The 26,636-nt window shown below is 41.6% G+C and overlaps 1 protein-coding gene across 1 annotated transcript; it reads right to left on the minus strand.

The window, feature by feature from the left end:
* Positions 1–10,836: 10,836 nt before the first annotated feature.
* Positions 10,837–16,376, minus strand: LOC120060320 (ADP-ribosylation factor 6-like). Its single transcript, XM_039009527.1, has 2 exons — positions 16,248–16,376; positions 10,837–16,087 (listed from the first exon to the last, which is right to left on the minus strand). Exon 2 carries the CDS (start codon positions 15,359–15,361, stop codon positions 14,831–14,833), a length of 531 nt encoding a protein of 176 aa, XP_038865455.1. The 5' UTR covers positions 15,362–16,087; positions 16,248–16,376; the 3' UTR covers positions 10,837–14,830.
* Positions 16,377–26,636: the final 10,260 nt, after the last annotated feature.

Here is a 26,636-nt window from a genome sequence, read left to right on the forward strand (position 1 = left end):
ACTTGAGGCTTTCACAGTTTAGGATATAAATAGAAGCCCCCTACCGGGTTCCTTACAAAAGAGTGTTATGTGAGTCATAATGCATTGCTGTTCCTGATTATTGGTCAATGCACAAGCTTCCAACTAGACTGGACTCTTAATTTGTTTAATGGATCAAATTGCTATGGTGGTTAACAGGCTCATGTCACCACCTCAGTACATTAAAGAGCACTGACCACCAGTCGCTAATCATTTATAACAGGACTTTATTCAACCCCTGCCTTCTTACTATTTGCCCCCCCCCCCCCCCCCCCCCCCCTAACCTTGGTCCTTAGATATGATTGGAATGTATTCTGGAGCTATGCCCAGTGTGCATCTATGACTTTCTGGCCCTAATTCTCACTAAATTGGTCCACTGCATTTCAATATTTACTATGTATTTAAACTAAAATACATTCAGCAGTGATAACCAATCCTCAACCTCAAGTCAATACTTTGCTCACAGACAGCAGCTATATGTATTTTGTTCACTCTGGTCTGCTGAGAGCTTGCACGTATTACTTCATTCAAGCATTTGAGCCCCGGCAGGAAACACAAAGCTAAATTCAAAACCACTTCCTGTCCCATCTTTAAACTGAGCACTTCTGTGTGTGTATATTATTGGCAGTGTGTCAGAGGTAGCTATAACTCATTATGGGTTGGGATTACCAGAGGAGAGAGGTTCCGTAATGTATGTTTTACTGTCCTTGAGGATAAGCAGTTACCCAACAGAGCTTTGTGCAATGTGGTTTTGAGTGGGGCTCCCTCTACCACTTGGCAGATGTCAAATAATCTACCTTAGTCACTGTGTGTGTGACTCACAAACCACACTGCTTATCCCCCTGGGTGTGGTGGCTGAATGTAAGCTCCAGCGTTGGGCCATCAGTTGACCACACTCAGCCCAAACTAAGAGCAGAAGAGAATGGGCCAGAGGTGAGTTACTCACAGGGCCTGATGCTTTAGTAAGCCTAACACCACAGACAGGGGTGAGGCCTAAGTGCATGTCTACAATGCTGTACTCCCCATGTTTATCCACATGCCTTTGTTGAAATATTAATATTAAATATTTGCCTAGAGGGCAAAGACCTCAACCTGGCCAAGAGTGCAATGTTAAATTGTTCACAGGTTTGTGGTCTCTCGTTTTCTTCGCCGTCTTCCCCTTTCCAGATAGCATAGAGGAACTCCACTACGGGAAACAGTTCAAACTAAATTACCTCAGTGTTACCAAAACCACTCCACTGGCCCCATTAGGGCGTTACCATACCCACCGGCCCAACAAACTGATGAATTTGTCTTGCACATTCTTGGAGAAACCAGTGAAAGGGTGTGCATGTCAAGCTGTTCCCTTTGCATATAGTTATGCTCTCGCCCTCCTGCTATGTCAGTTTACCACAGAAGTCAAGTGCTCAACACTTTTCCAGTTTCAAATGGGGAGATACTGATGATCGAGCCTTCAGTGGCAGGGTTCCAAGAACACGTGGCTGTACATCACTGGTAACACTGAAGTTCAGTGAACACATGCTTCCTGATCCTTTTCCATTTCCCTGTCATATGCAGTGGTTTTATTGGGTCCTGGAGCACTGGCACTACACATGCTCCATGACCACATCTATGATCATTCCACCTTGTGTGGTAAAGGTATTTTGGCAAAGCATCTAAGGCCAGTCCCAACTGTTGAGACATTTGACCATGTAACATCTACCAAGTAAATATACATCTTCATTCCTTACACAAACGCATGAAAATATACAGTGCATTCGGAAAGTATTCAGACGCCTTGACTTTTTCCACATTTTGCTACGTTAGACTTTTTCTAAAATTGATTAAACAATATTTTTTCTTCAAACTACACACAATACCCCATAATGACAAAGCAAAAACAGGTGTTTGGAAATGTTTGCAAATGTATTACAAATAAACAGAAATACCTTATTTACATAAGTTTGCTATGAGAGTCAAATTGAGCTCAGGTGCATCCTGCTTTCATTGATTATCCTTGAGATGTTTCTACAACTTGATTGGAGTCCACCTGTGGTAAATTCAATTGATTGGACATGATTTGGAAAGGCACACACCTGTCTATATAAGGTCCCACAGTTGACAGTCCATATCAGAGCAAAAACTAAGCCATGCGGTTGAAGGAATTGTCAGTAGAGCTCAGAGACAGGATTGTGTCAAGGCACATATCTGCGGAAGGGTACGAAAAAATTCTGCAGCCTCAAAGGTTGCAACGAACACAGTGGCCTCCATCATTCTTAAATGGAATAAGTTTGGAACCATCAAGACTCTCCGTAGAGTTTGCCGCCCTGCCAAACTGAGCAATCGGGGGAAGGGCTTTGGTCAGGGAGGTGACCAAGAACCCAATGGTCACTCTGACAGAGCTCCAGAGTTCCTCTGTGGAGATGTGAGAACCTTCCAGAAGGACAACCGTCTCTGCAGAACTCCACCAATCAGGCCTTTATGATAGTGTTCAGACGAAAGCCATTTCTCAGTAAAAAGGCACGACAGCCCACTTTGAGTTTGCCAAAAGGCACTAAAAGTCTCTCAGACCATGAGAAACAAGATTCTCTGGTCTGATGAAACTCTTTGGCATTCAGGACAAACGTCACATCTGGAGGAACCCTGGCACCATCCCTACGGTGAAGCATGGGATGTTTTTCAGCAGCAGGGACTGGGAGACTGGTCAGGATCGAGGGAAAGATGAACAGAGCAAAGTACAGAGAGATCCTTGATGAAAACCTGCTCCAGAGCACCCAGGACCTCAGACTGGGGGCGAACATTCACCTTCGAACAGGACAACAACCCTAAACACACAGCCAAGACAACATAGGAGTGGCTCCGGGACAAGTCTCTGAATGTCCTTGAGTGGCCCAGCCAGAGCCCGGACTTGAACCCGATCGAACATCTCTGGAGAGACCTGAAAATAGCTGTGCAGCGACGCACCCCATCCAACCTGACAGAGCTTGAGAGGATCTGCAGAGAGGAATGGGAACCCCCCCCCACCCCAATTTTTTATATTTTTATTTAACCTTTATTTAACTAGGCAAGTCAGTTAAGAACAAATTCTTATTTACAATGACGACCTACCAAAAGGCAAAAGGCCTCCTGCGGGGATGAGGGCCTGAGATTAAAAAATACAATATAAATATAGGACAAAACACACATCCCAACAAGAGACACACAACACTACATAAAGAGAGAACTAAGACAACAACATAACAAGGCAGCAAAACATGACAACACAGCAATGGTAGCAACACAACATGGTAGCAACACAACATGGTAGCAGCACAATGTCACGCCTGACCTGAGATATCTCTGTTTTCTTTATATTTTGGTTAGGTCAGGGTGTGACTAGGCTGGGTACGTTAGTTTTTGTATTGTCTAGGGTTTTTTGTAAGTCTAGGGTTTTTGTAGGTCTAGGTATTTGTATGTCTATGGTGGCCTGATATGTTGCCCAATCAGAGGTAGCTGTTTATCGTTGTCTCTGATTGGGGATCATATTTAGGTAGCCATTTTCCTTTTGGTGTTCGAGGGTTCTTGTTCTATGTTTAGTTGCCTGTATGCACTACTCATATTAGCTTCACGGTTCGTTTTGTTACTTTGTTCGTTTGTTCAGTGTTTTTTCTTTTAATAAAGAAGAATGTACGCTTACCACGCTGCGCCTTGGTCTCCTCCTTACAACGGCCGTGACACACAAAAACATGGTACAAACATTATTGGCCAGAGTCAACAGCACAAATGTCAAGAAGATAGAGACAACAACACATCATACAAAGCAGCCACAACTGTCAGTAAGAATGTCCATGATTGAGATAAAATTGTCCAGTAAATAAAGGTGTGCTAAGCTTGTAGCGTCATACCCAAGAAGAATCGAGGCTGTAATCGCTGCCAAAGGTTCTTCAACAAAGTACTGAGTGAAGGGTCTGAATACTTATGTAAATGAGATAGCAAATGTATTTAAAAAAAAAAAAACTAAAATGTATAGAAACCTGTTTTTGCTTTGTCATTATGGGGTATTGTGTGTAGATTGATGAGGGGGGGAAAAAACAATTTCATCCATTTTAGAATAAAGCTGTAACATTACAAAATGTGGGAAAAGTCAAGGGGTCTGAAAACTTTCCGAATGCACATCTTCCTTCCTTACACAAAAGCATGAAAACCCATTGCTAGCCATCTTTTCCTCTCAGGAAGCCTCTGGGATTTCAGCCAACCTCAGCGGGAATAGAGGGGGGCAGGGGGTCTCATCTTTACAGAGGAATGGTTGTAAAACCTGGCTGACTATCTCTGTCCTCGTATGGCTGTCATAAAGGTTGTAGAGATCATCTGATAGTAATGAATCAGGGAGAGCAACAGTAGTCATTACTGCCCAATTAAACTGCAATCAGTGTCCTAATGGAGGCCCTTGACTGAGCTCCTACTGGGAGGAGGGTGACGGAGTGTGTGTTGACACCAACACACAAACACACTAACTGCGTCTGAGGAAATGCAAGTAAGCATATGTTTAAGTATTTGTATGTGTTTTATCAGTGCTGTAAATCACACAACCCCTTCCTGACCAGTAGAAAATACCAATCAAAGAGGAAACCAATTTGGAACTCAAACTTGTCTGCAAGTTTGACAGCACAGCTGAAACATGTTCATCCTTTTCCATCTCCTAAGTTAGAATGTTCATGGTATGCCATAGATTCTATTGACAACACTAAATGCTTCTGAAAAGTAAACATGTTTATATCCACTAACTCAGCTGTGTGGGGTGCACATTTGCTTGTGGCATGTGGTTTGTGTGATACATTTATCCAGTGCCGTATCATGTGAGTCGATGTCACCTGACCTGTCTGACCGAAACTGAATGAGCCAGAATCAGTCCATGGTCAACTGGAAATTCGTCACTCGTTCATCCCGCGATGATTGTGTTTTCAGCCACCGGTAGCTTGTGGGTGCTTTATATGCGCTACAGTCAATTATGATTGCATGTCCACGTATATTAACTATAAATATACGCCTACAATTTCCAAAACATATTTACTTTTTATAAGGTGTTTGTGCCGTCATGTGCATTAGTAGCACAATTTCTAACTTATTTGCATTCATTTTTACTTACACTTGTATGTTGACTTCTCCATTGATGTTGTTTTTAAGTTTTGGTAGACTTTTCTTCGCGGATGTACAATCGTCGCAAATTGAATTATGGGGAGTTTCAGGCCCCGGAGTGAACATAATTGTACACTCGCAAAGCCGACTAAAAACGAGGGCCGAGGGGCTTAGGTTGCAAACTTCCCTTGCTTGGCTAATCATTTGTACCACCCTCCAAGATGGCGACGGGGATTCCCCCAAGGGTATAAGGCGAGTGTAGAGGGTGTCTTTTATGAGTTTGAACCGCAGCCTTAGTGTCAGTCTGAGTCTTGTCCAGGAGAGAATGACTGCCCCCTCGCATTGAGGATTTCAAGTTGAAGGCCGACCGCGGTACTTTTTTTTTTCTCATTGAGATAACATCTCTTTTCCAAGAGAGACCTGGTCCAATAGCAGCAGGGGGAACAACGTTTCAGACACAACAACTTACATACACTAACATTAAACTAAACTAAACTCAGCAAAAAAAGAAACATCCTCTCACTGTCAACTGCGTTTATTTTCAGCAAACTTATCATGTGTAAATATTTGTATGAACATAAGATTCAACAACTGAGACATAAACTGAACAAGTTCCACAGATATGTGACTAACAGAAATGGAAAAAATGTGTAACTGAACAAATGGGGAAAAAGTAACAGTCAGTATCTGGTGTGGCCACCAGCTGCATTAAGTACTGCAGTGCATCTCCTCCTCATGGACTGCACCAGATTTGCCAGTTCTTGCTGTGAGATGTTACCCCACTCTTCCACCAAGGCACCTGCAAGTTCCCGAACATTTCTGGGGGGAATGGCCCTAGCCCTCACCCTCCGATCCAACAGGTCCCAGACGTGCTCAATGGGATTGAGATCCGGGCTCTTCGCTGGCCATAGCAGAACACTGACATTCCTGTCTTGCAGGAAATCACGCACAGAACGAGCAGTATGGCTGGTGGCATTGTCATGCTGGAGTGCCATGTCAGGATGAGCCTGCAGGAAGGGTACCACATGAGGGAGGAGGATGTATTCCCTGTAACGCACAGCGTTGAGATTGCCTGCAATGACAACAAGCTCAGTCCGATGATGCTGTTACACACGGCCCCAGACCATGACGGACCCTCCACCTCCAAATCGATCCTGCTCCAGAGTACAGGCCTCGGTGTAACGCTCATTCCTTCGACGATAAACGCGAAACCGACAATCACCCCTGGTGAGACAAAACCGTGACTCGTCAGTGAAGAGCACTTTTTGCCAGTCCTGTCTGGTCCAGCGCAGGTGTGATGTTCGGATGTACCGATCCTGTGCAGGTGTTATTACACGTGGTCTGCCATTGCGAGGATGATCAGCTGTCCGTCCTGTCTTAGGCATCTCACAGTATGGACATTGCAATTTATTTCCCTGGTCACATCTGCAGTCCTCATGCCTCCTTGCAGCATGTCTAAGGCATGTTTACGCAGATGGGAAGGGACCCTGGGCATCTTTCTTTTGGTGTTTTTCAGAGTCAGAAGAAAGGCCTCTTTAATGTCCAAAGTTTTCATACCTGTGACCTTAATTGCCTACCGTCTGTAAGCTGTTAGTGTCTTAACGACCGTTCCACAGGTGCATGTTCATTAATTGTTTATGGTTCATTGAACAAGCATGGGAAATAGTGTTTAAACCCTTTACAATGAAGATCTGTTAGGTTATTTGGATTTTTACGAATTATCTTAGAAAGACAGGGTCCTGAAAAAGAGACGTTCCTTTTTTTGCTAAGTTTATAAACACACATACAGTACAACAATTACATATTACGTTAAAAACACAAAAGTCTTGACTACAAAACAGCTGTCCTAAAGACAATTACACTCTTCTACATCGATCAAGTGTTAAAACTCCACCAACAAAACTAGATGGGGCGGCAGGTAGCCTAGTGGTTAGAGTGTTGGACTAGTAACCGAAAGGTTGCAAGATCAAATCCCTGAGCTGACAAGGTAAAAATCTGTTGTTCTGCCCCTGAACAAGGCAGTTAACCCACTGTTCTCTGGAAGGCCGTCATTGAAAATAAGAATTTGTTCTAAACTGACTTGCCTAGTTAAAAAAGGTAAAACAGATCATCAAATTTTAAAATGTTCAGGAGAGAATTCCAGGACCATGGAGCTGAGTAACTAAAACTATTTCTACCATGACCTGTTCTAATTTTTGGTACTGTTGGAAGCAAATGAGAATGGGACCGTAATTGATATTTATTTGCAGGCATTGTTTCCAGAAAACAGGATCCCCATTAATGTGAATGGGGAAATGGCGATCTTCGTGGCCAATATTAATAGATATATAAAAAAAATTCAAACACAATCATGGTACCAATAATTGCTTCTATTTCACCAGATGTATGTCCTTGAACCGATTACTTTAAAATGTTACACAGACGAAGTTAAAAGGATAATTTAGTAGCTAATGGCAGCCTGCAGTACCTCAGTCAACCTTCAACTTGAGATATTCAATGAGGGGGCAGCACTGAGCTAGCCTGCAACATCACTTCCGAGAATAGCTCAAATTAGTCTTTCTTTTTTCCAGCGCAGTTAAGCTAAAACCACACCCCGGTATTCAGAGGGCGATCTACTATGCTCCCATTGGCTAGCTAGCGTTGTCTCACTCACAGGCGATCAGCGCAGAGACAGTGGTAAGGATGGAGTGTAATTTAACAATTTGCTGCCTACCGTAATAAAGGCCTATTATTATCATCATGTTTGTCAACATTTGCCCATGAATTTATTTTCAGTTTCAATGAGTTGCAAAAATGTCTCATAACTCAGCTGACCTTCAATTGAGAAAATTTTAGCTGAGTTAACCTAGGCTGCTTAACGTTACTAGCTCAGTATTTGAAGTTGTTATATTATCATTAGTAGTGTATTATCAAGTAAAAGCATATACTTATTATTCACAATTTCTCATATTTATTCGCTAATCATTCAGTCGAATACGCTATACTACAGCCATTGAATCAGTCTTTGAGCGTTAAGGGACTTTAATGGCTAGCTTGGTCCACGACATTTTGTTGTTATATTTTTAAATCTTGAAATACAAGGGCAAATGTTATTAATCAGTGACTGAAATTTTGTGCTACATGATATTCACTCCCGGACTTGGAGAGCGCTCAAAAGCGTTGTAGAACTGCCCTCTGAATAATGGGGCGTGGTTTTGGCTTAACTGCGTTAGGAAAAAGAAAGGCGCAGCTCCAACTGGGCATGCAATGGTTCCAAAAACACCCCCATGTTGAAAGACGGTGACACGCTGAAATTACACTTCCTGGTATTCAAACGCACCACTGAGCATTTTCATAGGAAACAATTCGTCCATATTTTGTACAGTCTATGGTCTTGTACTGAGCGATTTCAGCTTACCTGTAGAGGCCAGCTGCAATGTCAAAATTGGTTGTAATTTTTAAATTCATGAAAACTAAAATGAGCTTTTTGGTTTTAATTTAAGGTTAGGGTTAAGCATTAGGGGTAGCAGTGTGGTTAACTTCAAAATCAGATTTTACGAAATGTATGGAATACAGTGATCACCGTCATTGTAAATAAGAATTTGTTCTTAACTGACTTGCCTAGTTAAATAAAGGTTAAATAAATAAAATATATATATATACATTTATTGCTAAACTTATCAAACCTATAAAAGGACACTGTCCCGTGCTGTGTTGCTGAAAGTTTTATTCAACCGCAACGGGTATTTCCTAACGAATCTTCTGTTGCCCAAAACCCCAGGGCCTACCCGCATCAATCCTGTCTTTGTGAGGACTGTAAACACTCCCTTTGTCCTTAATCAGATTTAAAATGGGAGAACTATAGCATTCCTTCCATTGCGCCTCCTCAGTGTCTGTCTCGGTCTGGCTCCAATGGAGTCCTATTGCTGGTGAATTGTAATTATTATTATTTTTGAATTGTTAAAACAGGGGGCACATAGGACTAATCATATTCATAGAGCCTGTGACCACAAGAAATAAGACCTCGGCACAATAAGCAATATATATTGTAAGGGTGCACCACAGTGCATGCACTATTTGTATTTACATTCACATTTCTATTTCAGGCAACCAGTTAATATACAAACACTCAATCAGTATGGTTTATAGACATGACATCAAGAGAAATGCAATCCAATCAGTCAGATAATGAACAATAAACAACCGATATGAAAATGATTGATAATGTTAAAAATGACAGTTGACCATGAAAACTTAAAAGTTGGAGGGGCTTGGTCTGTCTTCACTTGTCCTGCCCTATAACAAGCATGTGGGGTTCGAACAATTCTATTAAAATGTATTCATCAGACCCCACCAAGCCACTGCAGTTTAAAATGGGGATCAATAAATATCCCAGGAGAGGCCTGCCTTCCCTCTGTGGTACTGCCAGATATTGACTGTGTGAGATGCTGCGAGTCCTCCGTCCTTCAACATCGATCGAGGGGTGGATCACTCTCCTCCCACTGTTGAGGGATGCCCATCACACCCCAGGCTGATGCTGTTCTACCAAAACCATCCATCCTCTGTCGAGGGACAGGAGACCTATCCCTGGGCCTTTTTGACAAATAAGTATAAAACTCGTCCTGTACCAAATGCTAGGGCCAGTTCGAGCACCTCTTTCCTTCCCCATTCCTGCTCAGGGTCAAATTCCCCCTACTATGTAACTGTATCCTCATCAGTACAGTAGTGGTGCTATTTTTAAACAAGGCACAATTCATCAAACATAATTTCTGGACATCAGTCCTTTCCCACACCGCATACAATGTCCACATCCTCTCAACAATGGCTGGCTACCCAGTGCTAGAGAACCCACCAACAACCCCTTCCTGACTAGTAGCAACTAGCAAGCAAAGAGGAATCCACTTTGGAACTCAAACTTGTCTGCAAGTGACCATGCTTGTCTGCAAGTTTGAGAGACAGTTTGACAGCACAGCTGAAACATGTTCATCCTTTTCCATCTCCTAAGTTAGAATGTTCATGGTATGCCATAGATTCTATTGACAACACTATAAATGCTTCTGAAAAGTAAACATGTTTATATCCACTAACTTAGCTGTGTGAGGTGTATAGTTGCAAGGGCATAATTCATAACTTCCTGAAGCTAGACTATCAGCTGGTGTCTGACGTGACACCACTGCCTGGGCTCCTGCAGTGTCAGTCAAAATACACCAACCAGCAGCGGTCCATATTAGACACTGAGTCAAACAAAAGCCATATCATTTATCGCAACTGTATCACAACCTCCCGTTGCCTGGGCTATCACTGATGTTGTGCATCTGTCCTATGACTTTCTTAGGTTTAAAGTCAAGCCTGCCTCTTCTTCTCTGGTCTTTTGACTCTTAGTGAACTCATCTCCTACTGAACCAATAGGTTGACTACAGAAGATGGCCTTGGCACTTCTCTTCAGCATGTGCCAACCAGATAAGTTCATGCTGGTTCTTCAGCTGATCGAGTCAGTGTGTCAGAGTATAAAGGCTACAGTCTCTGGCCCTATTATTTTTACTCTTGTAATGAGGACTACTCAATAAGATTCATTAAGTCAAGACTTGGAAAACACCTTGAGGTGATACAATTAGGAAATGGCCTAGACCCAGAAAGACAAGGCACTGTCCCATTGTGACCTTTAATTTGATTCCTTAATCTACATTTACCTCTAGGCAAAGATAAAAACCCAATTCGAGAAAAAGAAAGCACATTTAGCAGGGCTATTTCTACTATTATTTTTTATTTCTACAAACAAAAACATGTTTTTCTGAGTTTAACCAATCTGGTGAACAGTTTACAATATTCACAGGACCCCAGACAATATACAAACCAGCATGCAGCTGGATTGCTTACTGGAGAGAACAAATCAAATCATCCAAATCAAATCAAATTCTACAACTTGGTAGCAGATGTTGGTCTGTTAGTAAATCAAGGCTCAGCCCAAAACCTTTCACAAAACAGTCCAAAAACCATTATGTTTTTTTAAACAATGTTGTACAGTATCCCAAGAAACGATATATATGTATTGTTTTTTTTAAATGTTTTTTTAATCTTTGTTTTGCACTCGACATGCAATCACAGTATGTTCCTTCTAAACAAATACTGGGGGGGGGGGCAAAAACTATGAATTTACAGCCTGTTTTGAACCACAGCTGACAGAATTCAGAAACTGCTGTATTGCTCCAACATTTATGCAGCCTGTCAGTCAACCAACCCCCAATGCGGGCTAGCAATGTGGCTCTGTAGTTATTCCACTGAGACCATTTGGACTTCCTGTTTTGTACATGGGGTAAAAGGAAAAACATATTTCCCAATTCAATGGTGGCGAACAGAGTGACAAAAGGCTTTGAGGGTGGACAGCTATATAAACTGCCTGAAAAGTCTCAATGCAACACACCAACAAGACATTGTGTTCTTCACATAAAAGATAACAGAATGAGTCATTACCTAATGTGAATGGAATGCTGAAAAACACTGGAAGGTTACATTACGTTATTTTGTTGTTGTTGACCAATTCACATCAAAGAGTAGTCCATTCATCTGGGAGGGAAATTACATTCTTGGTAAAGGTTAAGCTTGCCACACCTTAAACCACAGCTTTTAGTTATGCAGTTAAAATAGGTCAACATATACTGGCAATTAGCCTACGTAAAAAGAACATCTTTAAGCAGAGTATTGAAGCCCTGAAGGTGTTATGTGTTGGATATTTTAACACCTGGCAGTCTGTAGCACATCAAAAGTGCAAGCTCTGCTCAAATTTCATTTCACCAGGTAGGCCAGTTGAGAACAAGTTCTGTTATAAATCATTCCTCAAGGGGGTAAACGCTCACATAAAGCAGATAAGAATTTCCCCAATGCAAGGGTGGTAAACTATAAGCAAAGAACAATCACAATCCTATCGCTAGCATTCTGTACATACTTTCTTATAATGGATTTTGAGTCCTAGGGAAGCTGTGTATTATGATAACTGTGTTCCTTTGTATTTATTATGGATCCCCATTAGCTGCTGCCAAAGCAGAGTCCAGCAAAATTAAGGCAGTTTATTCAATTAAATCACTTTTGGTCAAGTTATGATCAAAATAAGAAAATGAGACATTTAAAATTACTTTTTTAATTAGACATTACAATGAGCTGAACCAAAACATCATAATTTCACCAGGGAGCTGCTCTCTCCCATTGCATGACAGGCCCACTCTGCTGAAGGGTTACTATACTTCTGTACTCATGCTGCAGATACAGGCTAGTAAAAGGTCTCGCATCCTGAGACATATGAACAGTAGTAGGTTGAAAGCTCAGAGCTGAATGACATTCCTTTGGAAATATTGAGTCCATTGGCTTCATAACCATCAATGTTACCCTATGAACAAAAGCTGCATTCTGAAAAGCATGTTTGAGTTAACAGAGACCTGTTTCAGTTTGCTTGAGCACAATCTGGGATCAAAATATGAGTACACAAAAAGGCCAATTAATTCACAATATAGCCCACTATAGGGAATCACTTGCCATCTGGAACCCAGTTGCACGAGTCTAAGCACTACACTCTGGCTGTGTCCCAAATCTGTCTTGTTTTTTACTTACTAAAACTGCATACTGTGTACTAATCGTACTAAATACTATTTAGAACATACTGTTTAGTAAAATCGAATACAGTTAGCAACAAATAACATACTAGGCTCATCCATACTGAGAATGCATAATCTAATGCTCAAATTGCATTGATTCCTGCCATTTGTTTATTTTGGTAAAGCACATCACCATATCTGATTATCAGCTGTTATCAAACACACGTGGGTCTCGAAAAACTATTCTCTTCCTTAATAGTGTGCAGTGAATTTTACTAGATGAAGTGCCGAAATGAGTATGACATCCTGGCATTTAAAGCATACGCAATTTTTGACATTGCACATACTATGAACCATATTTTTGCATCCCCCAAAATACCTACTATTTTGAATGCAAGTATGGCTATTCGGACAGTCAATGTCTTTCCTGACATAATTTTGTCACAACAATGTCCAGAATGTTGACAATTAAATGTATGCAATGGTGAAAATTTTAAATCACATCTTGCAGTGTTTTCGTCAATACAAATCTAAAACAAATACCTACATTTGCTAAATGTTTTCTGTATTAAAAACATGTGTAATATAAGGTGTTGTAGTTGTCCCAAACAAGCTAGACTAAACATCAGACTTTAGTTCTGAAAGGAAAAACTATGAATCAGACCCTTATGTTACTCACAATCCAACAGTATCTTTAAAAGCATACATGAACCAAGCCTGAGCCCTAATGAAAAGATACAAATCCAGCTCCATTAGAAAATATATAAAAATGTGATAAAGAATAGGCAAAGTTGGTCCTCTCTGTAGCTTTGAATTATGAACACATTTAATTGATATTCATCAAGCCACATAATATCACTTAGGCTTGCTACAGAGTAGAAGCGAACCCTTATTCATGACTCCAATTCCACTGCATTACATTGAGCCAATGGACTTGGCTCAATGCCAACACTGCACAAATGCTTTGCCTAAACTCAAATACGCCTTGCAGTTGGAAACATTTGGAACTTAACTTACATATAAGCAATCCCCCCCCCCCAAATACAAAATATACACTACTCTAAGCAGTTTAGGAAAGTTGCACCCGGCTGTATTTTCAAGAACACCGCCTCCAACAGGCTACACTTCCTCCCCTCCAAACGTCTCCAATGGCGCGTAAAGGTTACTACAAGCTTCACTCCGTTGATCTACGTGCGTGCGAATTTTGGAGCAGCGGACCCGTTGGTAAAATGATATCTTCACCGGTCCCACTCTAATTCACAAGGGGGCGACAGCATTTATTTTTTATTTTGTCATTTAATTTTGTGAAATCAAGGAAGAGTCGCCTTCCCTTGCTAGTAGTAGCTAGTTGGGAGCCTGGCTAGCTGGCGTTAGCCGAACTTAAAACATAGCTAGCCTTTTTAGCTTCTCACATCTCCATGTGAAAACGTACAGGAGGGTAGCTCTCCGGGAACAGGGTTGGAGAGCCCAGCATATAGCATTGATCAGATCAAGGAACCATACAGCAACACTGCCCCCATGTTGCGGAAGGAATGGTACAGCTCTCCAAAATGTTCAGATAGTACAAAAGTACGTTGAATGCCGGAGCATATTACAAGGAGCTGCCCCTTTTGTGACGAAAAACGACATTGCAACACTGCGCTACATGGCTTCCGCAGTGTGAATTTACCTTAACCGGGGAGGAAGTTTCATACCTCGGCAGAGGGCCGTTTAAAAAATAATAATGCCAGGTGCAACTTTGCTAAACTGCATCATTTGTATTTGAATGATTATTTCACCCTGATGGGAAAGTTTGCAACTAAAGGTTTCCAAAACCGTATCGCAAGCAAGGATTATTAAAGTTTCTAAACGTTAAAACAGAGCGTCTGGATTGTAGTTCACATGGAGCCAGCTGTCCTCCATACCATCAGCTAAGAACCCAACACCGGGACCGGCTGTAAGACACCTTGGGTTCTCAAGAGCTAAGTAGAAGCAAACTATAAGCCAGAAAACCAAGTTTATGAAGATAAATTAGTTATAGGGTCATCATAGTAATCAAAATAAATGGAGATCAAACTTCTCTTTATTATATATTTATTTGAGAAGTAAAGTTATGTTACTTGCCTCAATTTGACTTTTTTGTAGTTTAATCTAAAACAGTAATCACTCAATCATTAGGATTTGTAATTTGATGTTAGCCATGTCAACCCCTCATATAGTCCGTCTCCCGTGGTCGCACAGGAGGGCTGAACATACCAATTCCTATCTCTAATGCGGGTCAATCCTAGTTTCTCTTGGATTTCGTGTGGTTTCATGGCATCGGGCAGGTCTTGCTTATTGGCAAAAATCAAGATGATGGCGTCCCTCATCTCACGGTCATTAATGATGCGATGGAGTTCCTGCCTGGCCTCATCAATGCGATCTCTGTCTGCGCAATCCACAACAAAGATTAACCCTTGTGTGCCCGTGTAGTAGTGTCGCCACAGGGGACGGATCTTATCTTGGCCTCCAACGTCCCATACATTGAATTTTACGTTTTTGTAAGTCACAGTCTCAACGTTGAAACCAACTGTGGGAATTGTGGTGACTGACTGTCCAAGTTTCAGTTTGTAAAGGATGGTGGTCTTTCCAGCAGCATCAAGTCCAAGCATCAATATTCTCATCTCCTTGTTGCCAAAGATTTTCGATAGCATTTTCCCCATCATGTAAACAGTGCATAAATATTCCGTTCCAAATGAAAAAAATGGTTGGATTCTTCAATATTTCCCTTTATACTTCCTTAATGTCAAAACCATGCAGGCTAACTATTTGCTTAACCGGGCGTAACTAGGCAACTAATTACAAATGGACATGGTGTGAAATATGAAGCTCAAACTGAGCCATGTGCGGGTCTATCAATGCTTCACAATGTGTCGGCCAAAGAAAGGAGTCTCAAACCGGCAACAATAATATTCCTGGTGGCAAATCATTAGCTAACTTGTAGTATTGCTGTTCATAACATATTTCTCAGAGTTTGAGACATCAGAGTTCAAATGTGTACCCAAAGGTGAGATAAGTAAATTGTATGACAAGCCGTCTAAGTATATTGTTACTTCTTAATTGTAGCTGTCACAAAATGTTCATACTATTGATTTCTATTCTTTTCAGGGTCGGGAGGGGGGCGGGGTAGTGAATCTGTTGATAGAGCAAGGAAGTCGAATAGGCCCTCCAAAAAACCTGCGGTACTTCTTACTTCCTCTTGGTGAATGTGTCTCGAGGTCCCCCTCCTCGTCCTTGTTCCGATCAACACCACCGGAGGAGAAAGGCAATGTTCTGCAGCTATTCCATCAAACGTCACGCTGGGCTACACACTCGTTCGTAGGAGCCCGTTCTCCTAAAGTCCCGGCGACTAAGGTCATTGATTCAATTTTTAAAAATCCCTTCTTGTCCCCCTGAAACAGAAGAGGATAATGAGGAGTGTCAGAAAGCTCAACTTAGCAAGTTAACAGCTAGCTAGCTTGCTAACACTAGCTTGCTAACTTAGCTACCTACATGCTGCATTGTGGATAGCTCAACAAAATTGAAAAATGCAGACGTTAGTCGGTAACTTACGTTCCGTGTATCTTTTACACAAATCTCCCCAAAATATATATATTATATTCTGTTTCCCCCCTCTATTAGTAATTTCCAAACCGCTTTCGTCTATCTCTCCTTTTCAGCCGAGTTGCAATGCTACTCTGATCTACCGGAAAGGTGTGGACTACATCACCAGTCACTTCCTCTGGATCGTTCAGTAGTTAGTTGGCTTGCGCAAGAGCTTTCACAGCTTGAACGCCATTTCGGCTCCACGGATTACTCTGACATTGCGTGCATTGTCCGAAATGCGGTCCATTGATTCGTATAAAGTAAATGCATTGCGCGAATTTAACCAGTACTGGTTCAGGTGCAAATGTTGTAAAGAGCAGGAAAATGTAACGCACCATACAATGATGTATATAAACCCATCGGCACCATACAAGGAAGTGGATGCCTCTATTTGGTGCCCGTGCATGGTGCTAAAGAATATCTAACAAACTATTAGCTAGTCTAAATGTATTGGGTAAATGTATTTAATTACATGATGGAAGACCAATTCATTCGTATCAATTTTACAGCACATAAAACACGTAGGCCCATGGTTACAACATGAAAAATGAAATTGCAACAGCATTAATATGCATTTTTAAATGAAAGTAGTGCATTTGGCATGCTTAATAAACATATATTTTAAAATATAGGTTACTTTCTAGCCTTAAATGAAAAAATGCATGCAGGCTAGGTTACTGTGTGAAGCATAGACTGCACAAAAATGGTATGTAGGCTTGGTCTACGTCCTCGATACAAAGTGTAATAACACCACCTTGTGGCATGCATTGGCACTGCTTCTCATTTTACTTAAGTTATTGACCAAATATATATGCAGGTACGCATAGCCACAAGTCTGTCACTCAGTTTACAAGTCCTAGTCTATCTCTTGGAGCACCAATAGTGGTGGGTAGGTTGTCTATTATCTGTCAGTTTTGTTAAACTGTTTAAATCTCTGTGTGGATGCATGTGACTAACTACTCTCTGTGTTCTGATGCTGGCTGACCTCGTGGGCTGTTTGGATCTTGCTGGTTCCAGCTAGGCTCTTGGTTGGTATCTGGCTGACATGTAGATGACAAAATCATGTGTTTCCATTTCCTGAATGGTTCCATCGTTTGGATCATGGCCATGTGTCTGTGTCTTATATCTGCAAACGTCAAGGTTGCCCAAGTAGGCTGTCTGACAACAGCCCTAGTCCAAATCATGTTAGTCTCAACACCGGCAGAATGGTCCAAGGACAATCTCGGGTCGGGTTGTGGTTCCTCAGTGTCACTCCTCCCATCCACAGATGTGGCCATCTGGGCCCTGGTAGACCCCATTCTCCAGCTCCCTGTCTGTGCACTGTGGAGGGCAGGAAGAGTGGAGCTGCAGGGAATCTTTGCACTAGACCTCTGGGATGAGGGACAGCAGCCAGGCCCCAGTCTCCCCAGTGCTCTGTAGTACAGTGTCTGCTGCTTTTCGATCCCCCCATACAGTATATATGCTCCAAATCCAGGCTATGGAGCAGGCCCTTATGTTGTTGGACTTGGTACCTGTGTAGTTCATGCTTTGTGGCAGTGAGCGGCTTCTGCATTTACATGTCGGACGTGAGTAAAACATTTAAACGTGTTAACCCTCTCAAGGCTGCCGTCCCAGACGGCATCCCTAGCCGCGTCCTCAGAGCATGCGCAGACCAGCAGGCTGGTGTGTTTACGGACATATTCAATCAATCCCAATCCCAGTCTGCTGTCCCCACATGCTTCAATATTGTTCCTGTTCCCAAGAAACCTAAGGTAACTGAACTAAATGACTGTCGCTTCGTAGCTCTCACTTCTGTCATCATGAAGTGCTTTGAGAGACTAGTCAAGGATCATATCACCTCCTCCCTACCTGCTACCCTAGACCGACTCCAATTTGCTTACCGCCCCAATAGGTCCACAGACGATGCAATCGCCATCACACTGCCCTATCCCATCTGGACAAGAGGAATACCTATGTAAGAATGCTGTTCATTGACTACAGCTCAGCATTCAACACCATAGTACCCTCCAAACTCATCATTAAGCTTGAGACCCTGGGTCTCGACCCCGCCCTGTTCAACTGGGTCCTGGACTTCCTGACGGGCCGCTCCCAGGTGGTGAAGGTAGGAAACAACATCTCCACTCCGCTGATCCTCACACTGGGGTCCCACAAGGGTGCGTTCTCAGCCCTCTCCTGTACTCCTTGTTCACCCACGACTGCGTGGCCATGCACGCCTCCAACTCTATCATCAAGTTTGCAGACAACACTACAGTGGTAGGCTTGATTACCAACAAAGACGAGACAGCCTACAGGGAGGAGGTGAGCGCCCTTGGAGTGTGGTGTCAGGAAAATAACCTCTCACTCAATGTCAGCAAAACAAAAGAGATGATTGTGGACTTCAGGAAACAGCAAATGGAGCACCCCCCTACGATGGGAAAGCAGTGGAGAAGGTGGAAAGTTTTAAGTTCCTCGGTGTACATATCACCGACAAACTGAAATGGTCCACGCACACAGAGAGTGTGGTGAAGAAGGCATAACATTGCCTCTTCAACCTCAAGAGGTTGAAAAAATGTGGCTTGTCACCGAAAACCCTCACTAACTTTTACAGGTGCACAATTGAGAGCATCCTGTCGGGCTGTATCACCGCCTGGTACGGCAACTGCACCGCCCACAACCACAGGGCTCTCCAGAGGGTAGTGCGGTCTGCACAATGCATTACCGGGGGAAAACTACCTGCCTTCCAGGACACCTACAACACCTGATGTCAAGGAAGGCAAAAAAGATAATCAAGGACAATAACCACCCGAGCCACTACCTGTTCACCCCGCTTCCATCCAAAAGGCGAGGTCAGTACAGGTGCATCAAAGCTGGGACAGAGAGATTGAAAAACAGCTTCTATCTCAAGGCCATCAGATTATTTAACAGCCACCATTAGCGCAGAGAGGCGGCTGCCAACCTACAGACTTGATATCATTGGCCACTTTAATAAATGGAACACTAGTCACTTTAATAATGCCACTTTAAGAATGTTTACGTATCTCACATTACTCATCTCACACGGTTGAAGTCGGAAGTTTACATACACCTTAGCCAAATACATTTAAACTCCGTTTTTCACAATTCCTGACATTTATTCAGAGTAAAAATTCCTTGTCTTAGGTCAGTTAAGATCACCACTTTATTTTAAGAATGTGAAATGTCAGAATAATAGTAGAGAATGATTTATTTCAGTTTTTATTTCTTTCATCACAATCCCAGTGGGTCTGAAGTTTACATACACTCAATTAGTATTTGGTAGCACTGCCTATAAATTGTTTAACTTAGGTAAAACGTTTCTGGAAGCCTTCCACAAGCTTCCCACAATAAGTTGGGTGAATTTTGGCCCATTCCTCCTGTCAGAGCTGGTGTAACTGAGTCAGGTTTGTAGGCCTCCTTGCTTGCACACGCTTTTTCAGTTCTGCCTACAAATTTTCTATAGGATTGAGGTCAGGGCTTTGAGATGTTGCTTCAATATATCCACATAATTTTCCTGCCTCATGATGCCATCTATTTTGTGAAGTGCACCAGTCCCTCCTGCAGCAAAGCACCCCCATAACATGATGCTGCCACCCCCTTGCGTCACAGTTGGGATGGTGTTCTTCGGCTTGCAAACATCCTCCTTTTTCCTCCAAACATAACGATGGTCATTATGGCCAAACAGTTCCATTTTTGTTTCATCAGACCAGAGGACATTTCTCCAAAAAGTGCAATTTTTGTCCCCATGTGCAGTTGAGGGCTTGGCTGATTTCTTTTGATTTTCCATGATGTCAAGCAAAGAGGCACTGAATTTGAAGGTCGGCCTTGAAATACATCCACAGGTACACCTCCAATTGACTCAAATGATGTCAATTAGCCTATCAGAAGCTTCTAAAGCCATGACATCATTTTCTGGAATCATCCAAGCTGTTTAATGGCACAGTCAACTTAGTGTATGTAAACTTCTGACCCACTGGAATTGTGATACAGTGAATTATAAGTGAAATAATCTGTCTGTAAACAATTGTTGGAAAAATGACTTGTGTCATGCACAAAGTAGATGTCCTAACCGACTTGCAAAAACTATAGTTTGTTAACCTCTAATTCCTCCCAAACCCGGATCCGGGAGCACCCCCATCAGTAAAAAAGCTGACTAGCATAGCCTAGCATAGCGTCACAAGTAAATACTAGCATCTAAATATCATTAAATCACAAGTCCAAGACACCAGATGAAAGATACACATCTTGTGAATCCAGCCATCATTTCTGATTTTTAAAATGTTTTACAGGGAAGACACAATATGTAAATCTATTAGCTAACCACGTTAGCAAAAGACACCACTTTTTTTACTCCACCAGTTTTTTACTCCATCAGTAGCTATCACAAATTCAACCAAATAAAGATATAAATAGCCACTAACCAAGAAACAACTTCATCAGATGACAGTCTGATAACATATTTATTGTATAGCATATGTTTTGTTAGAAAAATGTGCATATTTCAGGTATAAATCATAGTTTACCATTGCAGCCACCATCACAACTCTCACCAAAGCGACTAGAATAACTACAGAGAGCAACGTGTATTACCTAATTACTCATCATAAAACATTTCTTAAAAATACACAGCGTACAGCAATTGAAAGACACAGATCTTGTGAATCCAGACAATATTTCAGATTTTCTAAGTGTTTTACAGCGAAAACACAATACAGCGTTATATTAGCTTACCACAATAGCAAACATCACAACAGCATTGATTCAAGCCAAACATAGCGATAATGTATAAACCAGCAAAATATATTAATTTTTTCACTAACCTTCTCAGAATTCTTCAGATGACAGTCCTATAACATCATATTACACAATGCATATAGAGTTTGTTCGAAAATGTTGAGTTTAGTTGAGTTGAGTTTATTTTATTTTTACAGGGACAGTGCACATTAATCAACGTTTCAGTAAAAGTGCCGGTTTTAGCCAGCCGGCTAATTTTCAACCGCAGTCCCTGGGCAGGTTATTAAAAACAATTACAATATAGACAATAGCAGCATGGAACAAGACGTAGCATACAGACAGAGCAACATAGAACAAAAAGCAGCAAGACAAAATTCATAAAAGCAACAAAGTGTTTCCACACCTCACAAGTTACAGACAACAGACATGGAAAGCGGCAACACACAGCTAGGGACCATGTTCACAAATCTGATTGACCTTTAGCCATGTCTTCAAGCATTTTGTGAAAGTGTGATATGTGGTGCAGTTATGTGTGTCTGATGGCAGTGTATTCCAGACATGGGAAGCTCTCACAGAGAAAGCGGATTTACTAAAGGTGCTTTTCCTTAGGGGAACTATACAGTCACCTCTCATGGCAGACCTTGTAGATCTGCTGCCATATGTTTGGGTTTTCTGTTTAACAAAAATACTGAGTGGAGGGGGAGCCAAGCCATTTAGGATCTTGAATACAAGACATGCGTCGGTGTATTGCACAAGATTTTCCCAACTCAGGAGCTCATGCTTTCTGAGGATGTGACAGTGATGATGGCTATTGGGCTTCCTATCAAGCACTTTGAGAGCCTGTTTGTAGACAGACTGAATAGGTCTTACTGTTGTACAGCAAGCTTGGGCCCAACTAGTCAAGCAGTATGTTAAGTGAGGGAGTATCATAGATTTGAAGTACAGTTTTGCTACCTCTGTAGTCAAACAATTTCGTATAAATCGGAAATTAGCTAGGTTGAATTTGGTTATTTGAATTACCTTTTTCACATGCTTTTTAAAAGAGAGGTTGGAATCAAGTATGATGCCAAGGTACTTAAAATCAGATACCACCTGGAGCTTCTCCCCTGACACATAGACATCTGGCTCAGTAGCATCTGTTGCCCTCTTTGTGAAGAACATGCAAACAGTTTTTTTCACATTGAGATGCAAACACGAGTCACTGAGCCACTTTGTAACCTGGACCATTACAGTAGTGAGTTCTTGTGCAGCTTGTTGTTTGCTCTTTGCATGCACATATATCACTGTATCATCTGCATACATTTGAACTTCAGACCCAGTACAGACAGAAGGCAGATCATTAATGTACAGGCTGAACAGGAGGGGCCCCAGTATTGACCCTTGGGGCACACCCACATCATAGCTAAGAGTGGGCGACAGCTCATTGCTCACTCTGACACACTGAGTTCTGCCTTCAAGGTATGATTTCATCCATCTCAAGGCATCGGGGGAAAAGTTGAACTTGGACAATTTTGTGATGAGAATCTCATGGTTAACAGTATCAAAAGCCTTCCTTAGGTCCAGAAACACAGCCCCAACAACGCCCCCTTTGTCCATCTTGGACTTCACATTTTCCAGAAGAAAGCAGTTGGCCGTTTCTGTGGAGTGTTTCGCTCTGAAGCCAAACTGCATGGAATGTAATGTGAAGGGGCTGTTGTTGAGGTGGGCAATCAGTTGTTCTGCTACACACTTTTCAACAACCTTTGACACCACAGGTAGTATACTAATGGGCCTGTAGTTACTCACGTCAGCAGGGTCGCCTGATTTAAAGATGGCCGTTATTATGGCCGACTTCCATACCCTTGGAAACACCCCGAGACCAATAGATGTGTTGGTGACCTTAGTAATGGGGCCAATGAGTGACTCTTTGTAGTTTTTAAGAAAGGTAGAGTCCATCCCAAACACATCTTTGGCTTTAGAGTTCTTTAGTGAGCTAATCACCTTGTCCACCTTTGACTCAGAAACCTCCCTTATGATGAAGACAGGTTGAGCATCATTTACTAGCACTGAGCCCAAGAAAGCAGTGGAGGGGTTCTGTGTCAGTACCCTGACAGAGTCAATAAAGTAGGAATTGAAGGCTATTGCTATTTCGACTGCATCCTGTGTTAGATTGTTATTCACCATGATTTCTAGTCTTTTTGCAGTGTTACTATGGTCTTTCCCTGTTAACTTTTTTAGATTCTCCCAGATCAGTTTAGAATTTCCCTTTGCTTCACCAATTATGTTAATAAAAAAGTTTGCCTTGGCCTGTCTGATTTCTTTCATCACCTTATTTCTCAACATGGTAAACCTACGTCTGTCATGCTCTAATTTGGATCTTAGGGCTATTTTTAGATAATAATCTCGTTCTTTCATCAATTTCCAGATTTCTCCATTTAGCCAAGGAAGAGTGCTCTTTTGGCCAGGTTTGGATTTGATTTTCTTTAGGAAACCATTTAATGTAGTCTGGATTGTGGATAGAAAAACTTGACTATCAGCTTCCACGTCTGCATAGGACAAGAGATCATTCCAGTTAATTCCCTTAATTGCGTTTTCAAAATAGCTTAATTCACTCTTAGGTATTCTTAGTTGATCAGGCTTTCTAACAGTAGAGAGGTTAAACCTGCTCTTAGACAGCTTTCTGGCTATAAGTGTCAGATTATGATCAGATAGCCCAGTAACCATATTGAATGATTTAGTCACTCTCTCTGGTTTATTACTGAACACCAAATCAATCTGTGTTTTAGAGCAACAAGTCACCCTGGTTGGCCCTTTAACTAGCTGTGTAAGGTCAAAGGTATTAGTGATCCGTTTGAGGGTTTTCCTACAACACTTGTCTTCATAATTAATGTTAAAATCTCCCATTAAGATGACCTCTTTCCCAAAATCACATTCCCTAAGCATGTTATTAAACTGATCAAAAAACACACTTTTGGTGGAAGGTGGCCTATACATTCCAATGAGGGTAAAAGACATTTGGGGAGACAGTGTAATGTTCAGGCCAATACATTCTAGTTCATTATCACATGACCACTCAATTTGTTTACATCGGATATGTTCTTTAATGTAAATCATCACACCCCCTCCTCTTCCTTCAGTCCTGTCTCTCCTGAAAACATTGTAGCCAGGCACAATCAAAGCAGCAGATGGAGAGTTTTTATGGAGCCATGTCTCTGAGAGGCAGAGAAAGTCAAGGTTGGAGTCTGTGAGTAGATGTTGAATTTGATCACTTTTTGGAATGACACTACGAATGTTCAAGTGCCCCCCTAGTAGTCCCTTGGGCTTAGCTCGTGGGTCCCAGATGACTCGAGAGTGATTGACACATTGAAAAAAGTTAAATTTTCTGTGTTTTCTGACGGCTGGGTTTAGGCCGTTTTGTTTCGTTTTGATTAGGGGCAGTTCGGTAGCGCAATTAACAATCCCTCCCGCCTGCACTGGATGCGGGGAACTAATTAAAACAGCTTGCGTACCAGAAGCAGAGTCAGGGATCGCATATAGCGACTTTGGTATGTTTGAAGAGTCAAAATCTATCCTGGAGCCGGGTGAGTCGAGAGAAACCATAGGACCATAGCACTCACCCAAAATGTGCATATTTAGCGGCACAAATCGTGGTTATACAATGTGATTAGTGGCCAAAACTTCAAGCAATCTGTCCGGCGCCATCTTGGAGAGGCACCTATTCTAATCGAAAACTATTCATAAACTTGACTAAAAAATACAAGTTGGACAGCAAATGAAAGATAAATTAGTTCTTAATGCAATCGCTGTGTTAGATTTTTAAAATTACCGTTACTGCGCAATACAGCGTGCGCTAAAGCGAGACCGCACCATAATTCATGGCGGAATTATTATTTGACATTTGTCAACATAAGTACGAATTAACAGCATAAAGACTGCTTACTATTAGCTGAGCTTCCATCAGAATCTTGGGCAAGGTGTCCTTTCTCCAGAACAATCGTCTTTGGGTTGAAAGATGTCCTCTTGTCCTGTCGAAATAGCCGCTAACGTTAGCCACTCACTGGAGAGGTGTCCAACTTGTGAAAGCGCATCACAAAGAAATCCAGGAAGATCGCAATAAACTGCTATAAACTGCTATAAGTCGGTTTAAATTAACTACCTTATGATGTCTTTAACACCTATAACGAATAAAAACATGACCGGAGATATAGAACTACTAAAACGAAAGCGTTTGCAGGACGCCATTGTGATGTCTTCTTGCGCCAGGCGCACCGTTGAAAAGGACGGTACTTCCGTTCCACGGTCTTATATAGGGCCCCAGATTGCGCAATCCACTCCATTCAAATTCTCCCCGCTTACTGACATCTAGAGGAAGACGTATGCAGTGCATGTAGCCCGATGGCTTACATGGGGACTTATAAACTGGCCTCAGAACAGGGACCTCGATTTCTGAAATCTCACTCCCTGACAGGAAATGTGCTGCAGAATGAGTTCTGTTTCACTCAGAGAAATAATTCAAACGGTTTTAGAAACTAGAGAGTGTTTTCTATCCAATAGTAATAATAATATGCATATTGTACGAGCAAGAATTGAGTACGAGGCAGTTTAATTTGGGAACGAAATTATTACATAGTGCAAATAGCACCCCCTATTGCCAAGAGGTTTTAACAAGAAATTTGTGGAGTGGTTGAAAAATGAGTTTTAATGACTCCAACCTAAGTGTATGTAAACTTGCGACTTCAACTGTATGTATAAACTGTATACTGTATCCTTCACTATCTATTCTTTACTATCTATTGCATCTTAGCCGATCTGTCACTGCTCATCCATATATTTTATACTTATATATTCTCATCCCATTCCTTTACTTGATTGTGTGTATTAGATTTTGTTGTGGAATTTATTAGATATAACATTTTGTGGTGGAATTGTTAGATATTACCTGTTAGATACTGCTGCACTGTCGGATCTTGAAGCATAAGCATTTCGATACACTCGCAATAACATCTGCTAACCATGTGTATGTGGCCAATAAAATTTGATTTGATTTAGTTGTCAGTGGCTTCTGTGGTATCACCTTGTGGAGGAAAGGATTGCAAAACAATAGAAGTTCAATAATTAACTATACCAGTGAATTAACTATGTATTTCCTGTGGTATCACCATTGTATTAACATGTGATAATTGCTTCGTAATGGAGTTGAGCATTTTGTTATTTATATTATTACAACAATGTAAAAAGGAATGGCCCTTACTCTTGTGTAATAACAAAGGTCTTCATCAATAAATCTTTCTCATTTTAAAGGAATGTAAAATCATACTATGGATAGATACCTCATACAAATATCCTTGTTCAAACTAACTTATTCATTTTACCCATCAAAGGTTGTTTCAGAGTAAGTCAAATAAATGGCACTAACCTGAGAATAAAATCAGTATCCCTTTGATGAATTTGATGATACATATATCTGTTACTGTGTCATTTCACCAAATCTCACAGGGAATCTCAAGAGGAAAGTTGGTTGTGTCTTCTCTACTTTGTAGGGAGTCTCTCTCTCTCTCTCTCTCTCTCTCTCTCTCTCATTATGTAATCTGAACCCCTGGCCCATGTAGATGTTGGTAATCATGTGATCTCTTGATAAGCTTTATTTAC

This window comes from Salvelinus namaycush, chromosome 15 (assembly GCF_016432855.1).
Source record: "Salvelinus namaycush isolate Seneca chromosome 15, SaNama_1.0, whole genome shotgun sequence".
In the NCBI taxonomy this organism is placed as follows: Eukaryota; Metazoa; Chordata; class Actinopteri; order Salmoniformes; family Salmonidae; genus Salvelinus; species Salvelinus namaycush.

Bases quoted from the DNA above. Each gene is read 5' to 3' on its own strand.
- LOC120060320 (XM_039009527.1), bottom strand. From the start codon at position 15,361: ATGATGGGGAAAATGCTATCGAAAATCTTTGGCAACAAGGAGATGAGA.